A 23,212-nucleotide genomic window follows, 5' to 3' on the forward strand; every position below is an offset into this window, starting at 1 on the left:
AAATGTCAGTAACCTTCTAAAAGATTTTCTGTGGCTTTTCTGCTTGGTGTGTTCTACTGCTATGATGTAGTGTGCTACAAATATTGCTTATGACAAGCTCCGAGTGTGGGAGCAATCTCCAACTGTTACTGCTCAGAATTTGATATCCTGTTGAACAGCTTTTGGTGGGGAGACTGGAGAGAAGAGGAATATTGTCTCTCTCCTGCTTCTGCAGTTTAAGCTCAGTTAATTGTTCTGAAATATTCTATCCCATAGTTTCATTTATTATCTATTTCTTAAGCTGATTAGAAAGCGGGGTGGGGGATCAAACTGGTCAAATCTTACAAGTGTGAAGGTCCCCTTTCTATCTTATTGATGGGGTTTCCCCACTGAGATCACCTCAGTTTTCCCATCGCAAATGCAACGGGCTTCACCTTGCAGCAGTCCCCACTGGGCATGGATCCTCTAAGCATAGCACTGCTGCCCTTTCAGTTGGCCAAAGGTCCAATGACTAAGTACATGCATGTCAGTTGAGCACATGGCTAAGTGCTTTGCTGAAGAAGGATTGATTTAAGCATATGCCGAAGCTGAGTATTTATTAAAGTGCTTTGCTGAACTGGAGCCTATGCACAGGATCTGAGTTTATACTCCTTAATGCGGCATTATCATTTAGGTCCAGCACGAAATACACAATGGCGCCATTGTGTATTTCGTGCTGGACCTAATGATAATGCCGCATTAAGGAGTATAAACTCAGATCCTGTGCATAGGCTCCAGTTCAGCAAAGCACTTTAATAAATACTCAGCTTCGGCATATGCTTAAATCAATCCTTCTTCAGCAAAGCACTTAGCCATGTGCTCAACTGACATGCATGTACTTAGTCATTGGACCTTTGGCCAACTGAAAGGGCAGCAGTGCTATGCTTAGAGGATCCATGCCCAGTGGGGACTGCTGCAAGGTGAAGCCCGTTGCATTTGCGATGGGAAAACTGAGGTGATCTCAGTGGGGAAACCCCATCAATAAGATAGAAAGGGGACCCTTACACTTGTAAGATTTGATCTCCTTCCCCATGCCAAGCTTTTCTAGAGCTCACCAAGGAGCTTTTTCTCCATGGTATTGAATGGGTATACAAGCTCCCTGAGCTACTTCCTGGTACATTGGCCTTCCTCCATACAAAGGAATCATGTGGCTTCCTAGGATGCAGAATCATTTGTGGCTTTTTCTTGAGCTCGAGGGTAATGAAAGATTTGTCCTTGACATAACTGTGCAGTCTGTAATTCATTTCACTCACAGCTTTGATCTGTTTCATGTACACTTGACCTTTGCCAGGAAAGGTTAAGTCACTAATGCCTATGTGATATTGTCACATCTGCACTGTTGATTTCTGAAATTTGGAGTTATTTATCCAGGCCCAGGACTTGCAACACCCTGTGCACCAACACTCAGCTCCTCTTGTGTGGGGCTATATTCAAGAAAACGCAGATCTCCAGATCCATCCATAAGCTAGATTTGTATTAGTTTTGTATCAGCTAGAATGCTGTGTGATCTAATCAAAAAATGGGTGGGATCAAAAGAACACAACATCAAATCATTGTCAGTGGGAAAAGGCAAGATGTGCGTTATTTCACTAGTTATGATTTTGGACCATTTAGTTAATATGAAAATGAATTATGCAATCAGGACAACTTTCCCAGTTTCACTGTGAATTGATGATTAATTTTATGTTGTCCCACATTTTTCATTTCCATGTGCTATGGAATTTTGTACTCTAAAATGCATTGTTAAAGTTATCAGAGGAAAAAAGGGGAGTATACTTCACTGGGAAGAATGAAGTAGGGGCTTTTGCCACCTGGGAAGGTGTGGGAGGCAGTTTAGGATTGTGATATGAGGATGTCTCTGTTAAGCTGTTTCACCCCCCATCATTTAATCATAATTTTTAAAAATGTTTATTATTAACAATGAAAGCTTAACATCCCAGCAAGATGAAGGGGCTGTTTACAATTCCTTTTGAAATACTGTTTGAGGCTTTCTGCAGATTCAGGCAGACATTACTCCCTCTGTTTGCATTCTGGTTACAGTTGGAAAATTTTCTTTAGAATCCGAATGACTAGAAATGTTTTTGATATAAAATGAAAACTTATATTCTGGCCAGAATTCCGTGGAAGAGGTGGATTCTGCAGATGATTCTGTAGCCATGGAATCACAGAATACACAGGCTTCCCTTGTCCTGGACTTCCACACACACAACACACTCACATTTATTGCACACATTCATGCCAGTCAAACCTGTATTAGTACATGCATATGAACATTTCTGCATAAGAATATGGGTCTTTCAATTGATGCCCAAAGATTTTTACAGTTGCAGAAGGTAGCTTTGAAATGTTGTCCATTGATACAGAAAAGTACTCCTCCATCAACTGGCTTATTAAAACAAGTCTCCTGAACCAAAAATGATAGTGTTTCTGGATTGGTGTAGATGTCAGAAAATGTAATTATCCCAAGAGACCCTTTGGCTTTACTAAAGCGTAGGCATAGCAGCTTTACTAGAGCAGAACTGAGTAAACTAGAATAGCTTTCAATGTCTTACAGATCTAATAGCATCCTGCTAAAAGCAATGTGTCTGAGACATCCCTGGTACATCTAGCTTCACCAAGATGGTCTGGTGGCTGTCTAGCAGGTACTAATTAAATACTATCAATCTCACAGCCCATAAGCCTAATTATCCCTTCCTTCTGCCATGCTGGAATTGGAAATAAAGTACACAATATTGACTTTTTACTTCTAAGCAGTAAACTCTAGATCAGGGGTTCTCAAACTTCATTGCACTGCAACCCCCTTCTGGCAACAAAAATCACTACATGACCCCAGGAGCAGGGCTGAAGCCTGAGCCCCGCCACCACGGTGGGGTGGGGGGCAGCAAAGCCAAAGGCTTCAGCCCCATGCAGGGGGCCTGTAACCTGACCCCTCCACCCAGAGCTGAAGCCCTCAGGCTTCAGCTTTGGCCCTGGGCAGCATGGCTTGACCTTCAGCCCCAGCAAATCTAATGACAGCCCTGACGACCCTATTAAGAAGGGGTCACGACCCACTTTGGAAACCCAACCCACAGTTTGAGAACCGCTGCTCTAGAAGGCTTTCCCTATGTAAAAACATCAGTTTTGTGTGCTGGTATCATATACCCTGATCCTGCAAAGAGCTCTGAATGAGCCGATCCAAACTGAACCCTGCCTACATACAGAGACCATCCCTGCACCGCTCACGGTCAGATATGGGCATAGAGATAAAAGGACTCTATCAAGTTGAAGTGTGATTTAAAAAATGAGTCATATATAATTTCCAGTGCTAAACCTGTCTCTTAATTCACCTGCCAATTTGTGGCTTTATAATCATGTTGTTTTATGTGGAAACAAATATTTTTCTTTCCCCTGGTGTTTTGCAAAACACCCACCCAAAGAGAGGGAAGTTATTACACAGGAGAAACAGTGAAACTAATTATGCACAAAGTGATGTCAAATGCATAGAGGAAAGAAACTGAAAATAGAGCAAATTCTTTATTCTCTAATCTTTTGTCAAAATAATCCACATTATTTGTAATAATTGTAAGTAACAATTTCAGACAATTGTGTGATTAAGTTGACAGGATCCATACATTTTAGACAAATCATTGTCAGTATACAGCATATTGGTTGTGAAAACATAACTGTACAATTGTGCCGAAATTTCTCAAAAACTGCCTGAACTAGAAAGTTAGGTTACAATTAATGAAATTATTTTGACATCAGATGTGTCTAAACCAAACTGCAGAGGAAGGTCAAAGATCCCACCAGCAAGAATGAAAGGCAAGCCACAGGGAAAGGCTATCTGTAGCATATGAGCAATCACTACCAGCAACCTTGGTGGTCATCAGAAAGCTAAACAAACCATAGAGTAGAGGGGGAAAAGGCGGGAGGTTCCCCCCAGTGCCACCTGTCCTCCTGAGTACAGTAAAGCCCATTCCCTCAGAGCCTGGGATCCTATATTTTCAACCAGATTCTGTTAAATTCATCAGAATAATTGCCTTGAGATGTTTCATTAAGGCCCCAATCCTGCATAAACTTACACATGTGCTTGAGATCAAGGGAGCAGACAACTTGTATGCTTAGAATCAAGAGGGATGGGGCTGTTGAGTAAAGGGTGTTGCATTTTTTCCAACGTTTTTGAAAGCTTCCTTTGAATCCCAGTTCTCATCTCAATAGGATTCCCTTCCATCCTATATTTGCTACACAAAGTACTTTCCATTTCAAGGCACTTTTATCTGGGGATAGAATTTATGGCAGAGGTAATGTGTTATTTTTCTATGTGAAACTTTTGATCATGTATGAATATTTTAAGTCAGGGATCTGCAATCTTCAGCATGCAGCCCATCAGGGTAATCCAAAGGCGGTCCACAAGACATTTTGTTTGTTGACCATTCACAGGCATGGTCCCTCACAGCTCCCAGTGGCCATGGTTTAAAACAAACAAAGGAATATTTCTTCACACAACACACAGTTAACCTGTGGAACTCATTGCCAGGCAATGTTGTGAAGGCCAAAAGTATAACTAGGTTTAAAAAAATAAGTTCATGGAGGATAGGTCCATCAAGGCCATTAGCCAAGATGATCATGGGCTCAACCCCATGTTCCAGGTGCCCATAAACCTCCAACTGACTGAAGCTGGGACTGGATGACAGAGTCTGGATCACTGGATAATTGCCCTGTTCATTCCCTCAGAACATCTGGCATTGGCCACCGTCGGAAGAGAGCATACCGGGCTAGGTGGACAATTGGTCTAACCCAGTAAAGCCATTCTTATGAAGATCTGCCAAGGGACCCTTTTATAGGCTAGAGATATAGACAATTTAGGCCTGATTCTAGGCTTCATCTTAACTACTATAAAGGGGCCATAAAAATAAATTTACTTTGCCTCAACAGAATGAGCTGCAACACAGGTACAGCATATTGCCAGTGCAGACATTGCTATATTGCTTCACAGTGAAGACCTCATCATAGAAGTGCACTGGAAGTTGGCTTTAGCAGCTACTCTACATTTAATGATACCTCTGAATACTTTGGAGGTTTCACTGACCCCTGAACCATCACAGGTTCGTGAATATGCAAAGGGTGCTAGGCAGGGAATATGTTGCTCCTCTCCAGAGTGTGTCCACTGTCCTGAGTTGGTAGGATTCTTGTAATTAAAGCTGCACCATGCTGGGTCTCTGCTCCCCCTCAGTGCTTTGGACAGGACAAGATTAGGTCCTTGTAAAGGATTGTGACCTGTCTTGTAGCCCCCTCTTCCAGCTGGGCCCAAGCTTGCTCTTGCTAAGCCAGCACCCTCCCTGGTGGAATTCTGCCTGAAACCTTCTCATTGAGTCTGGGGGAAGGTAATTTCCAGCAAGGTCAGTTGAAGGGCTTTTTATTATTATTTCAGTCTCCTCAACAAAACAAGATCAAAACTTCCCCAAATCTGTCCCTTCCCCCCCGATAAATTCCCCAACCCAAAAGTTCCTGATTCTTACCTCAAAGCCTTAATGATAATAGGATTTCCCACAGTCTCCCTTCTGTCCATTTTGTTTCTGGAAGCTGTTCTTCCCATCAGTAGCTCTAGTGTCTGGTAGGCATTGCAGCTCACTCTCTCCATTTCTTGCTTCTCTTTTTATGAGGATCAGCCCGACAAGCTGTAGGTCTTTTCCCAGGTGCAGTGTGTGGGACTAATCAGCCAGTCAGCTGCTGCCTCTGACCCCAGAGGAAAGGTACCCTATATATGTTCATAGCCCTATATTATGTACTTCAGAACTAAACTAATATTATTACTGATATGCAAAAGAATAGGGTTAAAATGAGAGAGAGAGAGAGAATTGAGCTAATTAGAATTGTATATTAATAAGAAAAGGAATAGCAACAAAGCTAAGAGAGGCAATACATTATGCTTTAATACATTTTCAGTATCTGAAAATGTACCATTTTCAATGTCAGTGCCAGTATATCCGTCCCCAGTCCCAAGTTCTGTTGTTTTCTTTTCAGGAGTGTAATTAGCTCCCCAGTGCTCCCTCAAAAGTTCACTTTATGTGTATAATCAGTAAAAGGAAAATCACTGGGGAGTAGTAAAATGCCAGCACTAAGGAACCAATACTGCAACATCTTGTGCATCCTTAGCTCCTGTTGAAGTCAATGGGAACTAATTTCAGAGGGGTAGCTGTGTTAGTATGTATCAGCAAAAACAATGAGGAGTCCTTGTGGCACCTTAGAGACTAACAAATTTATTTGGGCATAAGCTTTCGTGGGCTATAACCCACTTCATCAGATGCATGGAATGAAAAATACAGTAGGCAGGTATAAATATACAGCACATGAAAAGATTGGAGTTGCCTTACCAAGCGGCAGATCAGTGCTAACGAGGCCAATTCAATCAGGGTGTATGTGGCCCATTCCCAACAGTTGACAAGAAGGTGTATCAACAGAGGGAAAATTACTTTTTGTAGTGACCTAGCCACTCCCAGTCTTTATTCAGGCCTAATTTGATGGTGTCAAGTTTGCAAATTAATTCCAGTTCTGCAATTTCTTGTTGAAGTCTGCTTTTGAAGTTCTTTTGTTGAAGGGAACTGAGAACATGCAGTACTTTGCAGGAAGCACTTAGCACTTTGAGGATCAGGCATTAAGAGATTTGCAACAAGTAGAGTGTGGATGGAGAAAAATATGGCAGTCTGAAAGCTGAGAACTTTTTTCTAGTATTTCCAGTATAACCTCAAACTCTCATTCAAATATGAGAATCTTTTATATTGATGTGGAACATTTCCTTCTTAGTTACCATGCACATAAAATCTTTATATCTAAATGTTAGTCAAGCATAGGGGTTTTAATTAAAGCATCATTTTGGTGCTTTCAGAATTAAAAAATGCACTGTAATAACAAGCTTCCTCTTCAAGGATTGTAATAAATGTTTAATGGAAAGTTAAGCAATGTGCTGATATTGGCCTAATTGAAACTGTTACATTCCATCTAAGCCTGTAAAATAATAGTATCAAAATTATTGGTGGCGGAGATAAGACAGGAAGTAGTTAATTAATCTGTAATAGGCTCTGGAGAGAGGCTTGTTTAATTGTCTGGCCCATATTTCCTTAATTCTGTTTAATGTCAATGTTCTTCATAGAGAGTATTACAAAGTCAGTTTTAAAACTATGTATAAAAAATGGATAGCAGCTCCAAATTACTACTTTTCCCCTTATCTTTAATTTATTTCAGTATTGGTGTGTTAACAGATGTTGTAACCTTTCATGTCAGTGTTATAGCATCTTTGTCTGCATATTTTCACATTAAACTATAAGCAGCATTGCATTTCTTATTAGTGAGATTTGTGTATAAATCAGACGTATCCTCTGGGAACAAAAATGCTGCTATTTCATCTCAATGTTCCTTCATCAGGATTAGGATGAAACAACCACAGATTCAGCTGCAACACTGGTTATTCCATTGCCAAATGAGAAAAAAGTTACTTCAAAATGTGTCGCGGTATTTAGTTTATAATCCAGTCTAATGATTGTCACACTTGGTCTGATTATGTAAGAATTAGAGACAACTGGAAAGTATAATATCTATCTTTTCCCCGCAGTATTATTTGCTTTCAATAACAACCTATAAAATGATATGTATACAAACAAAGGATCAATAGGAGATTCCCTGAGTAAAAAGAGAGTGGAAACAGAGCACGGATTTCAGGATTTAGCTGCAAATAAATATTGTATCATTTTCTTTTCTTTCAATATGTAATCCTGTGAATACTGGAGGCACCTAAAACACACCATTAAAACATTGCTTAGTACTATTCAACAAGACACTATGTGTGGGAATCAAAGAATGCGTGTACATTGATCAAAGAGCACACAGTGTAATGAGTGATGTTACATTCAATTCTGATTAAACAAAGATTCTGTTAATGTGGTACAGAAAGATTTTGGAAGCTGGAAGGAGAAACACACTTAGTTCAAACATCCTCCCTTGGCCTTCATTGCCTGCCTTAACCTCTTTTGCTGTTGGTCCTTTAGTGCATCAATGAAATGTTAGAATGTCCGCAATACATTCAGTAGTATGGAATGTACTGTACATTCAACCTGGGACATACGTCAAGAGCAGTAAAAAGTTAGTTGCAAAAGCAGGCATAAAAGTCGCATTCTGCATGAGCTCTTGGAATCAATGATGGTTTAATATAAAAATAACTTTACTGGAATATCAATTACGGTTTATTTAGTGATTTTTATTTAACTCATGTCTCTTTTTAAAATATGTGGCAATTTGTGTTATGTGAATAGCATAACTCAAATCGACATAGCTTAGATCTACTTACCACCACCGACTCCCCCTACTCTTCTCGTTCTGGTGGACTATAGAAGTCGACAGGAGAGCGATCTGCAATCGAGACCCGCTAAATCGACCACTGATGCATTGACCGCCACTCGTTGATCCCCCAGTAAGTGTAGGCAAGCCCTCAGACAGATAGATCTATATTTTGAAAGGATCACTTTAATTTTTGCACATAGTGATTCAAATCCTAACCTATCATAACTCTGTGTAACTCCACTGAAGTCAATGATCTATACCAGCTGAGGATCTGGCCCAATATTTTGGGTATACGCAACTTACATTTTCACACATATCAGTTAATTGCACACCTAATTACTTTTTTTGCAAGCGCCGTTGCCAGATATGTACCTGCAAATATAGAAGGCACTTTTAAGAAGGCCTTTTGGAATTTTAGCCCATTCTTGCTAATTTATATGAATGTGATGGTGGCTTTTAAACCATAGCTTTCACAGTAATGCTAGGCGGCAAGGAATTAGATTGCCTTGTGGAATAATTAGTAATCTTTTTTGCATTCATTCAGTGTGTTTGTTTTTAATTTATCATGTGATAAGTGGTCAACATTGCTCTACCTAAAACCCTTTTCTTTCCATTAAGCATTCTTAAAGCAACAGAAATGCTCTGTCATGTTCCTTCCTCTGGTCCTGCTACAATACTGCTATCTTCTGTCCTACCATCTTCTTCTACTTTGACTGTTTCTTTTATTCTACCACTCCAAAATATTTGGCATTATACACTGATGACATTTTTACTGGCATTCATATTTTTTCTCTTTTTTATCATTAGTATTTTTGCCTGATTATCCTTTAATAAAAGAAAGGCTATGTCTGCCCTACCCAATTAACTCAGGTCACTGGCACCTAGATCTAAGGTTAGCACCTGGTTAGCTTAGCCCAGCTGTGAGCGCAAAGCTCTACCTGAGTTACTGTGTCCTCATTGTTTCTACACTCGTATGTGTCTTGATCATATCCCACAATTCTTTGTGCAGAGGCACTCTAGGATTCTTTCCCAGTCAATTGTAGGAGAACTTGTTTGTTGTTCAGGAAGAATTACAGGAAGAGCATTGGAGACTGTCAGAACTTGAATTATTTTGCCTGCATCCTCACTGCAAAGTGGGTGGGTTCCAGCCCAAGTTAAATTGGAGCAAAGCTTCTCACCCTCACCCCCAGCTATGTAAACTAGTTTAGGAATAAAACTCCTCCAAATCCAGCTCAGAGGTTTTTCTTTGTGGACAATAGGGGATGAGGACGAGGCTAAAGCCTAGGTAAGAGCCTGGGTATGAAGACATATGCTAAATCTTTATATGATACTTTGGATATTTACTGCTTACTGTTGTACCATAATATAGTTTGGTTCATTTTGAATTAGCAATATAAAAATTAATGTAAAGGAAACCTTCCATTGGTGGTATTAGGTGTTTATAGCTTTTGACCTAATTCTGCTGTGAACCATTAGGGTTGTGAGCTTACTGCTCATTTAGATAATATATTATAAAAGCTCCCTTGGAATACTGACCCAAATTTAGGACTATTGTAAGTGGATGAAACACAACAGAGTTGTCACCACATATGATTTGGCCCACTATCTCTAGTTTATTATGGATCATATGCAATTACACATTGTATAGTTGTGCATAACACACAATCCATAGTGAAAATATAGGACTACACACTGCAAATGCACACTATATTCTAACATAAGTTGTTTTCATTTGAATTTTTTTCCCCAAAATTTGTATGAACTTATTCCATAATAAAATGATAAATTTTAAATTTAAATATTGAGTGTTTTTGGTGGAGTATCCAAAAAAAAAAAAGCACCAGAAACTAACTAGTCAAGCAAACCTGTTAATTTTAGCAGTAATAATCTTTAAACATTTCTATTTAAGGATTTCCTTAAAGTTTTTGATCCTTTTCTAACATAAACTTGCTTCTTATGTGAGATAATTGATATGTGATATTTAATCCAGAGATTCATTATTATGAGAATATAATGTCTCTTTATCCATTGCCTTAGAATATATAAGGGTTGGAAGGGACCCCAGAAGGTCATCTAGTCCAACCCCCTGCTCAAAGCAGGACCAATTCCCAGTTAAATCATCCCAGCCAGGGCTTTGTCAAGCCTGACCTTAAAAACCTCTAAGGAAGGAGATTCTACCACCTCCCTAGGTAACGCATTCCAGTGTTTCACCACCCTCATAGTGAAAAAGTTTTTCCTAATATCCAATCTAAACCTCCCCCACTGCAGCTTGAGACCATTACTCCTCGTTCTGTCATCTGATACCATTGAGAACACTCTAGAGCCATCCTCTTTGGAACCCCCTTTCAGGTAGTTGAAAACAGCTATCAAATCCCCCCTCATTCTTCTCTTCTGCAGGCTAAACAATCCCAGCTCCCTCAGCCTCTCCTCATAACTCATGTGTTCCAGACCCCTAATCATTTTTGTTGCCCTTCGCTGGACTCTCTCCAATTTATCCACATCCTTCTTGAAGTGTGGGGCCCAAAACTGGACACAGTACTCCAGATGAGGCCTCACCAATGTTGAATAGAGGGGAACGATCACGTCCCTCGATCTGCTCGCTATGCCCCTACTTATACATCCCAAAATGCCATTGGCCTTCTTGGCAACAAGGGCACACTGCTGACTCATATCCAGCTTCTCGTCCACTGTCACCCCTAGGTCCTTTTCCGCAGAACTGCTGCCTAGCCATTCGGTCCCTAGTCTGTAGCTGTGCATTGGGTTCTTCCGTCCTAAGTGCAGGACCCTGCACTTATCCTTATTGAACCTCATCAGATTTCTTTTGGCCCAATCCTCCAATTTGTCTAGGTCCTTCTGTATCCTATCCCTCCCCTCCAGCCTTGCACCTTATTTAGTCATTTATACCTGAGAAATTCAGAATTATAGCATCTTATACCCACTTAGCACTCACTTTGGACAAGTGTAAGTGACTACATAAGGTGTAGACCACTGGAGAATCAGTCCCTAGGAGGGTAAAATCATCACTATAATAAACCTGTCTTTTCAGAGACTTTTAACTCTGTGAAGCAATCACCTTTTGGACTGAAATTTTACAAGCTTTAAATCTTCCTCAGGCTGATTTTTTTTGGGGGGGTGGGGGACGGGGACCCAAAGACTTCAGAGGAAATTTCCTAACACAGATCTTAAAAATACTGTAAATTTTACAGCCAGTTTGCCCAGTTGGCAAAACCATTTTGATATGTCAATTCCTTTCTGTACGTGATTCCTTTGTCTTTCTTTTAACCACTATACAAGCAGTTGTCTAACAGCTGAGATTAGAGATGGTTTCCTAACTAATTCAAAAGTGACAATTTTATTTGCTAGCAATATATTCCATATTGATCTTTACTGCTGAATTATCCATGGTTGCTCTGAGCCTAGTTCATCTTCCTCCCTGCATGAAAACTACCTGTGGGCTATTGCATTGTAAAACAACCACCTTTTCTGATAACCCGTTGGTCATATTGGCGCATCTATATACAGGATTTTCAGGTAATTAATTAATTCTTATTTAGAGTACATATTTCCAGTGTCAAAAGATTAAGCTGCCCAAAATAAGTTTAATTTTGGTCTTCAAAAAAATCTCTTATGTACTAGTCGTGCTCAGTATGAAAATGTGCACCCTTCACAATTTGCCCTATTTATGATCACTCCTTTTAATCACAGACATTCAATAAGGTATTGTGCAGGACAAAGAATACCTTCAAAATACATGAGAGACAAGTATTGAATTCCTTGAGCATGTCTTTGCACATTTACCACTAGTTGTTTTGTTGAGTGTGCCCTATGGTTCATGGCAAAACAGTCTTCTCTCCTTAGCTAGTCGTCTTTAAGAAAAATAGGGCAACAAAACATGTCATCTACCATATAAGTTCTAAATACAAAGGAACCTTAGTTGGTTATTTGATATATGTCCATCTGCTTGGACTGTAGCTGCCTTTCTGTCAAGTATAGTCTTCTTCTTTCTGTAACAGAAAGCTAAAGTACCATCTCACCCATCTCAGCTTCCTAAAACAAGTTCACTGACTGAGCCTTGTTCGGTCCAACAGACTGTACAATATGTGCTAATTTTCCAAATTAGTAGTAGTTTCAAAGAGAGTAAGTGCTTTCCATGAATGCAATTTACTTAAAGAAGCCTGGGAAGGATTCTATTACACTTGCAGATGTTGGCTTTCTTGCAACTTTGGTAGATATTAATCCTACTAAAGATACGTATCCCAACAGATATTTTTCAGAGTACTGTTGCCTTGACTGGTGCTTTTACAAGAGAAGGTTAAGGACCTTATTTCCTGGCCAAACTCTGAAATACTTACACAAGTAAACTCCTCTGAAAGTGAATGGGTGTTACCTGAGTAAAAACTGAGTAAAACTAATCAAGTACCAGTGGATTTGGCCCTCTGCTTGGGCAGTAAATCTTCATTTAAAGAATCTCAGGTATGTATGTATGAATCCCATGAGGTAAAGTCTTGTTCCAGGTCCTCTGCATAGTCAACCCAGGTAGAGGATGAAGGCACTCCGGACACTGAGCGTTGTTCTGAACTACATGGTCAAACACCCCCTTGAAGTATGAGAATAGTCTCTCGGATGGGATTGTGCAGTAGGATGAGGGCCCATCGAGGATCTCTCTGATAGCCGTAGGGTGGTTTGACCGGTAGAGATTCTGGATCCTGGATGCTGCTGCTAGGTCATAGTAACGACTGATGTTCCTTCTCCTGTTGTGGTTGTGTCTGGACGCAGGAGCTCAGTGCGCAGTTGGTGTGTTCCCCTGAGTTCCCTTCCTCCCAGATAAGATTTCTGCAGACAGTTCTTTAGTGAGTCTGTCTGCAAGGAGGTCAAAGCCCTCGAAGGAGGCTGTCCTTGCCATTTCCTCCATCCAAGAGGCTTGCCATGGTGTGGCAGCCCTCACCATGGGCTGCTGCTCTTCCGGCTGCTCAATCTCTGCAGGATCAGGCTGGAAAGCTAAAAGGACTAAAACAAAACCAGCAATACTGTAAATGTATTGCAGGACAAAGCAGCATTATAGGCAGAATATATGAATGATCAAAACACTTTTATTCAGCATTTCTCTCCAAAATTCTTTTCTTCTCATTTCTTCATGTCTCAACAAACTCTCTTGTTCCAAAACCAGTGAGGAGTCTTTCCTGAAACCTCTCCCATTCTTCTCAGTCCTTTTTTGACTGAATAGAACACTCCTTTCATGTGGTGAGATTACTTTGTGGACATGCCACACTATGTGGCTAACGCAGCACTTTCCCATAATGAACATTCTGTTTGGTCCAGTATTGCAGCTGTAGACACTAACATAAGGATCAAAGACAATGTGATTATTACTTTAAATCCAGTTCTGGAACTCTAGAAAGTTGCAGGACCAACAGAAGAGTGTTGTTAGTAGTGCAGTTGTAGGCAGCAGAACTAGTAATCATAGCTCAGAACACATCATGAGCCATGCTTCATGAACAAACCAATAAAGACATAAAAACACATTGGCGTTTCACGAGTAATTATTACAACCAATAGAGTATAAAAAGTTTATTTTATAATAGAAAATATTGTGCTTTAAGAGTGTGTCTATGATTAATAACTAATAATGAAATTTACCAAATACATATTCATGGACTGATCTAGATGACATCAGAATCTGAGTTTTCATTTTAAAAAGAGTGTAAGTTTGTAGCCCTTTGGTTGCAGAGAGAGCTTGAAAAGAGGACCCAAGTGCAATCATAATATCAGACATGCAATCATGTCTGAGTCTGCAGACAGCCTGGTACAATCTGTCAGACAGTTATGAACTGACCCATCCATCTCAAAGGGGTGTTAACTCCAAGACTCACTTCTTTAAGGGGATGTGCCACACCACCCAAGCAGAGGGCTTTATCTGCAGCAGGAAGGGAAGAGTGCAGCAAGCCCCGACCACACACCCCTGGTGCTGGAAACTTGGTGTCCAACATCCAACAACATTGCAGTGTACAATAGCTGGCATTTATAAGAAAGAAACAAAGAGTCATTTGGGTTTTCATAAGAGTCACTAGATATTCAAAGGAGATCAGAATTTAGAAAACTCCATTATAATAAGGGTCACCAAGTGAGTGAGAGACTGTTTATTAGAACAAGCATCTGCTGAGGAAAAGTGGGTGCACATATGGGAAAAATGCAATAAAAAGCCACCTAAAATAGTTGTGTAACAAAAGCCTGAAGTGCCCAGGAGTTACCATCCCTTCCTGTGTCTCAGAGTTATGAGTTCTTATAATGATCAACTGCTATTTGGCAAATTAAGGGAGATCTGTTCAAAGAGTGAGCCTGTCTGCACTCACTGTTTAGAAATGGTAGACTAGCTAGAGGTTACCAGGCATTATTATCTATAAAGGCGGCTTGTCACACTTACAAACAGATGCATGCAATGTTGTAACTTGTATCTAGCTGCGACACTGAGTTCATTTCCCAGAGCTGAAGAAGAGCTGCCTGAAAGCTTGTCTCTCTCACCAAAAGAAGTTGGTACAATAGAAGATATTACCTCACCTGCCTTGTCTCAGTCACAGATGGAGGCATAAGAGGAGCATGACTTCAAATTCATGGAGTTTTCACAGGCTATTTGAACCTCTGGAATAAGCAGAGAGTTCACCTGCAAGACCAGATCTTAGGTGTCCACTGGAGGCCAGAGAGCCCCTGCTGCCTCCCTCCAGTTCCCTGGGAGCACAGCTCCATTGCAGCTGCACTGCCAGGAATTCCTCTGCTGGCCCCTGCTGCTGGACACCCAATCTCTACATGTAAGCAGGTTCTTCATAGGCTTGGTACAGAGATGATGCACACACAGCACTAGTCCCACACCCTTGCTGCTTTTCACCACTGAAGTTACCTGTTCTCACACATTGATCCCTGACCACACAGACAGGAAACAGCGACATGGAGATGGCTGATTCCCCACTTCCCTTCCCCACAGGAGGTGGAGTTCAACATAAGTTTCCCCCTCTCCATGTATGTCTATAGGGGATGATCCCATCCATTGTTTATGCTCCTCTCCATTAACTAATTCCTACTGGAGAGATGTACCCTTGCATATACTTTTGTATTTATTGTGATCATCATCCTTAATCTTGTATTGATTCTAACGCAAGTGCCTAGCAAAGTTTATTATTGGGCTTTAGTATGGTTAACAAAACCAAAACCCAGTCTTACATCAAAATCCTTCTTACTTGGCTTATAGAAGACAATGCTCTTGGAAAAGATGTCTGAAAAAGAGATGAAAGTAGGTACTGGAGTTTTATGAGGTGTGGTTACTGCTGGGCAGAACAAGAAAGATTGTAGAAGATTTAGTCTGGGAAATAATTCTTACCCATTTACAATCTAATATGTTTTAGCACAACCACCAGAGGAAATAGGAAGCAGAAAGGGGGAAGTGGATATATAAAGGTAGTTACAATCAGCCTTTTTAATTAGGAGGAGAGATGAGAATGAAATCTTTTAAAAATACTTCTTTCAACATGTAAGAAAGTGTGTCCACAGTCTCACTAGGAAATCATTTTAAAAGACAGGATTTATCAACAGTTACCACACAGTGCGATAATGTAATTTTTTCCAGTGCTAAATGTAGGTGGAAATGGTGGTATCATAGATATAACTTTGTGGCACCTATTGGTCAAAAACTAGCTTTTTAACTATAATCACTATTAATTGTTCACATGGTCTCCACTAACTATATCATTCTGTTGAGTTTTCTGTTGGTACTATGTTGTCATGATGCTAGCTGTTTAACAATAAAAGCATATTTAAAAAATAACTGTGCTACATATATGGAAAAATATTTGTCTCCTGTGTACCATGTTCCCACCAATGCAGTAGGAGGTACATGAAGAACAGAAAAGAAAGAATGGAGAATTACAAGCAAGACTGGCAGTTTGCTGGATAGCACAGAGTAATCACATAAGTATGTGTATATACACATATAACTACACATCCTTTATCTTTTCTAATCTTGCATAAGCAAGCAGATTTCACCTACAAACCTGCCTTTTCTGATGATACAATTTTGAACAAACACATGCCTTGGAAAAGCTGTAGGGAAAAATTGTAAGCATTTAACCTCTGATCTAACTACACCATTGTTTCCTTTGGTTCAGTTGTTTGGCATTCCTGATCAAGTACAAATATGTGGACAATACACTGTTATTGAAGATTATTTTTGTGGTCATCACCCAACATGTCACCTCTTGAGCACTGCAGATGCAAACCAGCTTGTCCCTTCTGTGAGGTAGAAAGGGAAGGCTTTCAAGATGTTGAACATCAAGTCATTTTATCTCAAAAACTTCTATAATTTATAGTGTAGAGAAACAAGAAATAGGATGCCAAACCCTAATAATTGTCTCTCTTAATGCCAATTCAGAGATATGACTCCCGCTATTTTAGTCACATGGAGTTTGTTCCATACCTTGGGGACATCATGGTTAAAGACAAGCAAAATAATCACAACTGTTAACTGCGACTGTTTTACTATTAAAGAAAGGAAAAATAAAACAAAACACAAAAAAATAAACAATGATTATTTCAGCTGCATTCTTTTCTGTATGTCTCTGTGTAGAGAACTTTCAACAGAGATTACACCTTTGAGAGTATGTCTACTCTGGGAGGGAACCAAAGTACTTTACTCCAAATTAATAGTGAGTCAAGACTTAGTATATCAAAAATAGCAAAAAACTTTTATAGATGGGCAAAATAATTTTGTCTAAAAGCAGGTGAATCCTGTATGGTTTATTCTGGATAATCTAAAAATTTATAATGTAATGTAAATAAATCCTATGAAACTGCATGAATTGCTCAGAAGGAGCCATTGAAGGAGTTGTCTTAAAACAGGCAAATTAATGAATATCAAAACTCTTAAATCTGAATTAAATCCCACTATTTCTCTCTGTTTACCAAAGATTAGCCTATGTTTCCTCTCCAGGAATACATAATCTGACAATCTGGTATTTAACAGGAGAAGCTGTTATGGTGTTAAGTTACAATAGCATTTCAGCATTACAAGAAACATTTAAATCTAATTCCTTGCCAGTGCCTTACAACTTTATCTCACCGACAATGCTGTAGTCTTGGTGATGTCATCATATTGCAGAATGATGGCTGCTTTTTGTACTGCATTGTATCTTCTCTTGTTCTTCCTACCTATTGTTTTACAGCTGCTGTTTGCTTGCAGGGGAGAATTGAGCAGGATGAACTGTGATGTGTATGTGACAGATATGGCAATTTCCTGCAAAATTCTGGACAAACATTATTGCATTAAGTTAAATGTTATTGAATTGTTTAAGTATCTAGTGAGCATATTATATTAAAAATGCAAATGTTTATGTATTATTGTGGGATTATATATGAAGTATCTAGGGGGAGACATGACTAATCTAAATCCTGGGAAGTGTTATGAGCTTCAGTGAACTCTTTTAAATGATATGCCAGACAATTGGATCCATTTCCTTGGAAATACTCAGGAGGAAGGGAATGCAAATTCCCACATACAGATCCTATCTTTTGAAGTTACCCCTGAGGTGAAACATATTATCTACTGATTTCCTATTCCCAGGGTCCCAAAATCAAAGGCACAAACTGTATAAAGGAGTGACTTACAGATTTATGGTGGTTCTTGAGCAAAAGGTGTTATGAGCTTGTAACCACAGGGAAAAGCCCATGTGTGGGGTTTGAAGAAGTGACTGCTACCAGAGCCCTTGTTGGGATCATCTTGGGTAAGCTTATTGGCCTGCAGTTCTTTTATTGTTTTAATATGCTTTCACCTTAAGAATAAATGTGCTTGCTTAGGAGAAGCTGTGTGGTACCTTATAATTGTGGACAGTTACACTGTCTGAGGAGAAAACAAAGCAGGCCTGCTTAGGCAGTCTAACTTGCAGGGTAATTCATAGTGTAGGCAGGGAACTGTGCAGCCTGGAAAAACCCCAGTCGGATGGGAGGGAGACGTATTTTTCCTCCCAAGACAGGTGATGGCTGAGGAGCTGAGAGTTTAAAAGTTGGTGCCCTTGCCGGACAACAAGAGGGAAACACAGATGTAGTTGCCCTGAACTGTGACAAATTGCTGTAAAGTTGAAGAGAGGAGTAGAGCACTTGTGCTTAATTCAGAGTTTTATACTGTTCACTTGCCTTGAATTTCATTGAGAAGGAAAATGCACCTCTTTCAGGCTTGGTTAGATTCAAATTAGCTGTAGTCATCCTTTTATTAGCTCAGTACCTTTGTGGGTTGGTCTTGGTAATGTCTTCAGTTCATGAATGTAGAATCTGTTAATACATATGCAATAGAGCTGTAATTTTTTGCTCAACTTGATTGTTACACTGCCTTTGTCTTTCTGGTGGGAACAGCTTAGAACATCTTTAGAGCTGGAATTTATCTTTTACTTAGTCCATTTTCTGAGATCCCTTTTAGCTTCATCGGGGTTTAATAGGAGTTGAAATTCTTCTTCACATAAGCCCAAGCATCCTTATGTCAGCAATAAAAGCTTTCAGAGTAACAGCCGTGTTAGTCTGTATTCGCAAAAAGAAAAGGAGTACGTGTGGCACCTTAGAGACTAACCAATTTATTTGAGCATGAGCTTTCGTGAGCTACAGCTCACTTCATCAGATGTATACCGTGGAAAAAAAATTAAAAAAAATAAAAGCTTTCAGTTCTCAAAATAGTATTTTAAAACTTATTAATTCTTAAAGCGTATTTAAATTTAAATAGCCATTTGAGAAGGCATTGTCTCATCTTCACCGTCTCTGGAGAGATGGCTCTTGCTTTCCAGAGTTTGGTAAGGAATTTGTTTAAGCAGTGGTACTGAGTTTTTTGATAAAACCCCTTGTAGTCTGGTTGGTTTTTTTTGTTTTTGTTTTTGTTTTGTTTTTTTTAACCAAAATGATCCTTGGATTTACAACCTGTCATCCACAGTATATTTACAACTTGGTACTAAAGACACCTTATAAAATGTCCTGTACAAAGGACAATAACCAAAGCTTATACACATTTTCAAAACATAACATAAAAGGCAATAGTATAGCATTAAAACAAGGTAGCAGTTTATAAAAGCTGCATTTTAGAACCTGTATAAACACACAGGTGTTCTATGGCTGAGAGCGTTATCGTATTTGACTTTTTAGGAGCCTCTTACAAATTGACATAAAGCAGAAGCCTCCTGGAATTTCTTTAAATTAGCCTGACAGTTCATAATAGAGCATATGTTGTTATACTCTACAAGCATGGTGGGTATAAAAATAATTATAGGTATCTCTTGAAATTCAGTAAAGGGGCAGGCAGGTTGTAATTATCTAACTCTATCAAAATAAATTACGATAATTTTATCGATGACCATTTTTCCATCAATATTGAGATTTCCCCTCTACACTGCCCAGGTTCAAACAGGGACTACATCTTATCAGATACAAATCTGCTGTCTTTGGGCGAAGTTTTCCATTGCTTTTTACCGTGTGTTGTCATTCACACCTGAGCAAAGTAGGGATAAAATATTCACATTCTGATGGTAGCAATTTATACCCACTTTCCATTTACTTTGCATAGATGTAAATCACAACACAAGAGGCAAGGCAAGGAAGAATCAGGCCTTATGTGTTTTAAAAACTTTTAAAATCATATGGGTTACTTATATTAATGTCTCTGATTGCTACACAAGGGCAATATAAGTGGCAGTTGCTCCCTGCAGCCTGCTAGAAAGCCTGTGCTCCTTCTTCCTTAGATTAGAAAGCATCCCATTTGTATTCCTTCATCCCAAAGGATAATATATTTCATGCCAGACTGCTTGGAAATGAGTGATTTAGTTACAATGTTGATGCTGATGCACTGTTGCATGTGAGTGGTTGTATGTGCTCACTAGCTGTAAAATTGATAAAGGGCCAAATTCTGTCTTTTGCCCTCAGAACTCCCACTGCTGTCTATGGAAGTTTCAAATATGTGGAGTCTTGCAGGATCATGTCCCAAGACTTCAGCAGAACACATCTCAGTCTCTGATTCTAAGATATCAGAAAAATACAGGTGTGAATGCCGGTCACTTTCCAACAATGTCTGAAGGTTATCTATGGTACTGCAGAAAGACTTGAATAAATAAAGTTGCCAGCAGCATTTGAAAGAAACTTGTCATTGATATTATTATTACTTTATTATTAAGCATTGTTATTCTTTATTGAACAATGGTATTGTGCAGGCACCCAAAGGACCCAACTGGCTTTGAGGAATTAAGGGGGAAGATTGAGCTGGCCACATGCTGCTTCTGATAATGTTCCTCTCTGGGACACTAAGTTCTTTTTAAAAACTATCTCCAGGAAAGTGTTGTGTTGAGGACTGATATTCTGTTTCATGAGGAATTACAAGATTTCAAAATTTGGTTTTTGTTTTGAATTTGAATGAAACCTGAACATTTCAAAATTCTTCTCAAAGAAAAGTTTGGGGAGGGGAATTTGTTTCCAATCAAAACATTTCATTTTGACAAAATCAAAACCATTTTCATTTCGACTTTTTTTGTCTTCTATTGTAATATAAACAATTTAAAAGTTCTAAAATAAAAATAATTTCAAAACAAAAAATTGTAATGTTTCATTCCAAAAATGTCAAAATGGGATGTTCTGATGTTGGCTCAGCTTTTTCCTCCAAACTGCAATGTGCTTTTAATCACATCATTTTTATAAAAACTAAGGTTTTAAAAGTGCAAAGGATAAAAATGAATTTCTCTCCAGATGGAAAAGAAACATTCAGAGAGACAGACGTGAAAACATACAATCCTCCTCAGTGTATTCAGTGCAATCATAAACATACACAAAAACACATGCAAAACTTTTAACGGGATACCAAATGGGCAGGAAAATTGTCACAACTGGCCATGGATAAATAAGGTCTAATCTGTTTTTTGTTGTTGTTGTTCAATTCCCAGAAGGGTCAGCAGAAACGTGTCACCGAAGAAAGAATCCACAATGGAAAAAACAACTCACAGTTGCTTCTTACTGATTATGCTTCTAATCGTAAGTAAAAGAAAAATGAATTGCTTCTGACACCATAATAGAGGCTCAACTTAAATGTATACCCCAAATTAAAAAACACAGTAAAAGAAAAAAAAAAGAGCCACCGTGGCTTAACAACTAAGTAAAAGAAGCAGTGCGAGATAAAAAGGCATCTTTTAAAAAGTGGAAGTCAAATCCTAGAAGGGTAAATAGAAAGGAGCATAAACACTGCCAAATTAAATGTAATAAGAAAAGCCAAAAAGGAGTTTGAAGAATAGGTAGCCAAAAACTCAAAAGGTAATAACGAAATGTTTTTTAAGTGCATCAGAAGCAGGACGCCTGCTAAACAACCAGTGGGGCCCCTGGACGATCGAGATACAAAAGGAGCACTTAAAGACGATAAAGTCATCGCAGAGAAACTGAATGAATTCTTTGCTTCGGTCTTCACAGCCAAGGCTGTTAGGGAGATTCCCAAACCTGAGCAGTCTTTTGTAGGTGACAAATCTGAGGAATTGTCACAGATTGAAGTGTCACTAGAGGAGGTTTTGGAATTAATTAAGAAACTTAACAGTAACGAGTCACCAGGACCAGGTGGCATTCACCCAAGAGTTCTGAAAGAACTCAACTGTGAAATTGCGAAACTATTAAGTATGGTTTGTAACCTGTCCTTTAAATCAGCCACTGTACCCAATGACTGGAAGATAGCTAATGTAATGCCAATATTTAAAAAGGGCTGTAGAGGTGATCCCAGCAATTACAGACCGGTAAGTCTAACGTCCGTACCAGGCAAATTAGTTGAAACAATAGTAAAGAATAAAATTGTCAGACACATAGAAGAACATAAATTGTTGGGCAAAAGTCAACATGGTTTCTGTAAAGGAAGATCATCTTACTAATCTATTAGAGTTCTTTGAGGGGTCAACATACATGTGGACACGGGGGATCCAGTGGACACAGTGTACATAGATTTCCAGAAAGCCTTTGACAAGGTCCCTCACCAAAGGCTCTTATGTAAATTAAGTTGTCATGGGATAAGAGGGAAGATCCTTTAATGGATTGAGAACTGGTTAAAAGACAGGGAACAAAGGGTAGGAATAAATGGTAAATTTTCAGAATGGAGAGGCGTAACTAGTGGTGTTCCCCAAGGGTCAGTCCTAGGACCAATCCTGTTCAACTTATTCATAAATGATCTGGAGAAAGGGGTAAATAGTGAGGTGGCAAAGTTTGCAGATGATACTAAACTGCTCAAGATAGTTAAGACCAAAGCAGACTGTGAAAAGCTTCAGAAAGATCTCTCAAAACTAAGTGACTGGGCAACAAAATGGCAAATGAAATTTAATGTGGATAAATATAATAAAGTAATGCACACTGGAAAAAATAACCCCAACTATACATACAATATGATGGGGGCTAATTTAGCTACAACTAATCAGGAGAAAGATCTTGGAGTCATCACGGATAGTTCTCTGAAGATGTCCATGCAGTGTGCAGCGGCAGTCAAAAAAGCAAACAGCATGTTAGGAATTATTAAAAAAGGGATAGAGAATAAGACAGAGAATATCTTATTGCCCTTATATAAATCCCTGGTACGCCCACATCTTGAATACTGCATACAAATGTGGTCCCCTCATCTCAAAAAAGATATACTTTAGCATTAGAAAAGATTCGGAAAAGGGCAACTAAAATGATTAGGGGTTTGGAGTGGGTCCCATATGAGGAGAGATTAAAGAGACTAGGACTTTTCATCTTGGAAAAGAGGAGACTAAGGGGGGATATGACAGAGGAATATAAAATCATAAGTGATGTGGAGAAAGTGAATAAGGAAAAGTTATTGTTCCCATAATATAAGAACTAGGGACCACCAAATTAA

General features: G+C 39.2%; 1 protein-coding gene across 3 annotated transcripts in view; it reads left to right on the forward strand.

The window, feature by feature from the left end:
• The window catches only part of CALCR (calcitonin receptor), a 270,509-nt gene that overhangs the window by 124,162 nt on the left and 123,135 nt on the right, over nt 1-23,212 (forward strand). For all 3 annotated transcript variants that reach the window (XM_075125860.1, XM_075125859.1, XM_048838162.2), the window contains one exon: nt 21,276-21,363. In XM_075125860.1, the coding sequence (XP_074981961.1) occupies nt 21,276-21,363 (88 nt within the window). The remainder of the gene's footprint in view (nt 1-21,275; nt 21,364-23,212) is intronic.

Source organism: Caretta caretta, chromosome 2 (genome assembly GCF_965140235.1).
Source record: "Caretta caretta isolate rCarCar2 chromosome 2, rCarCar1.hap1, whole genome shotgun sequence".
NCBI lineage: Eukaryota > Metazoa > Chordata > Testudines > Cheloniidae > Caretta > Caretta caretta.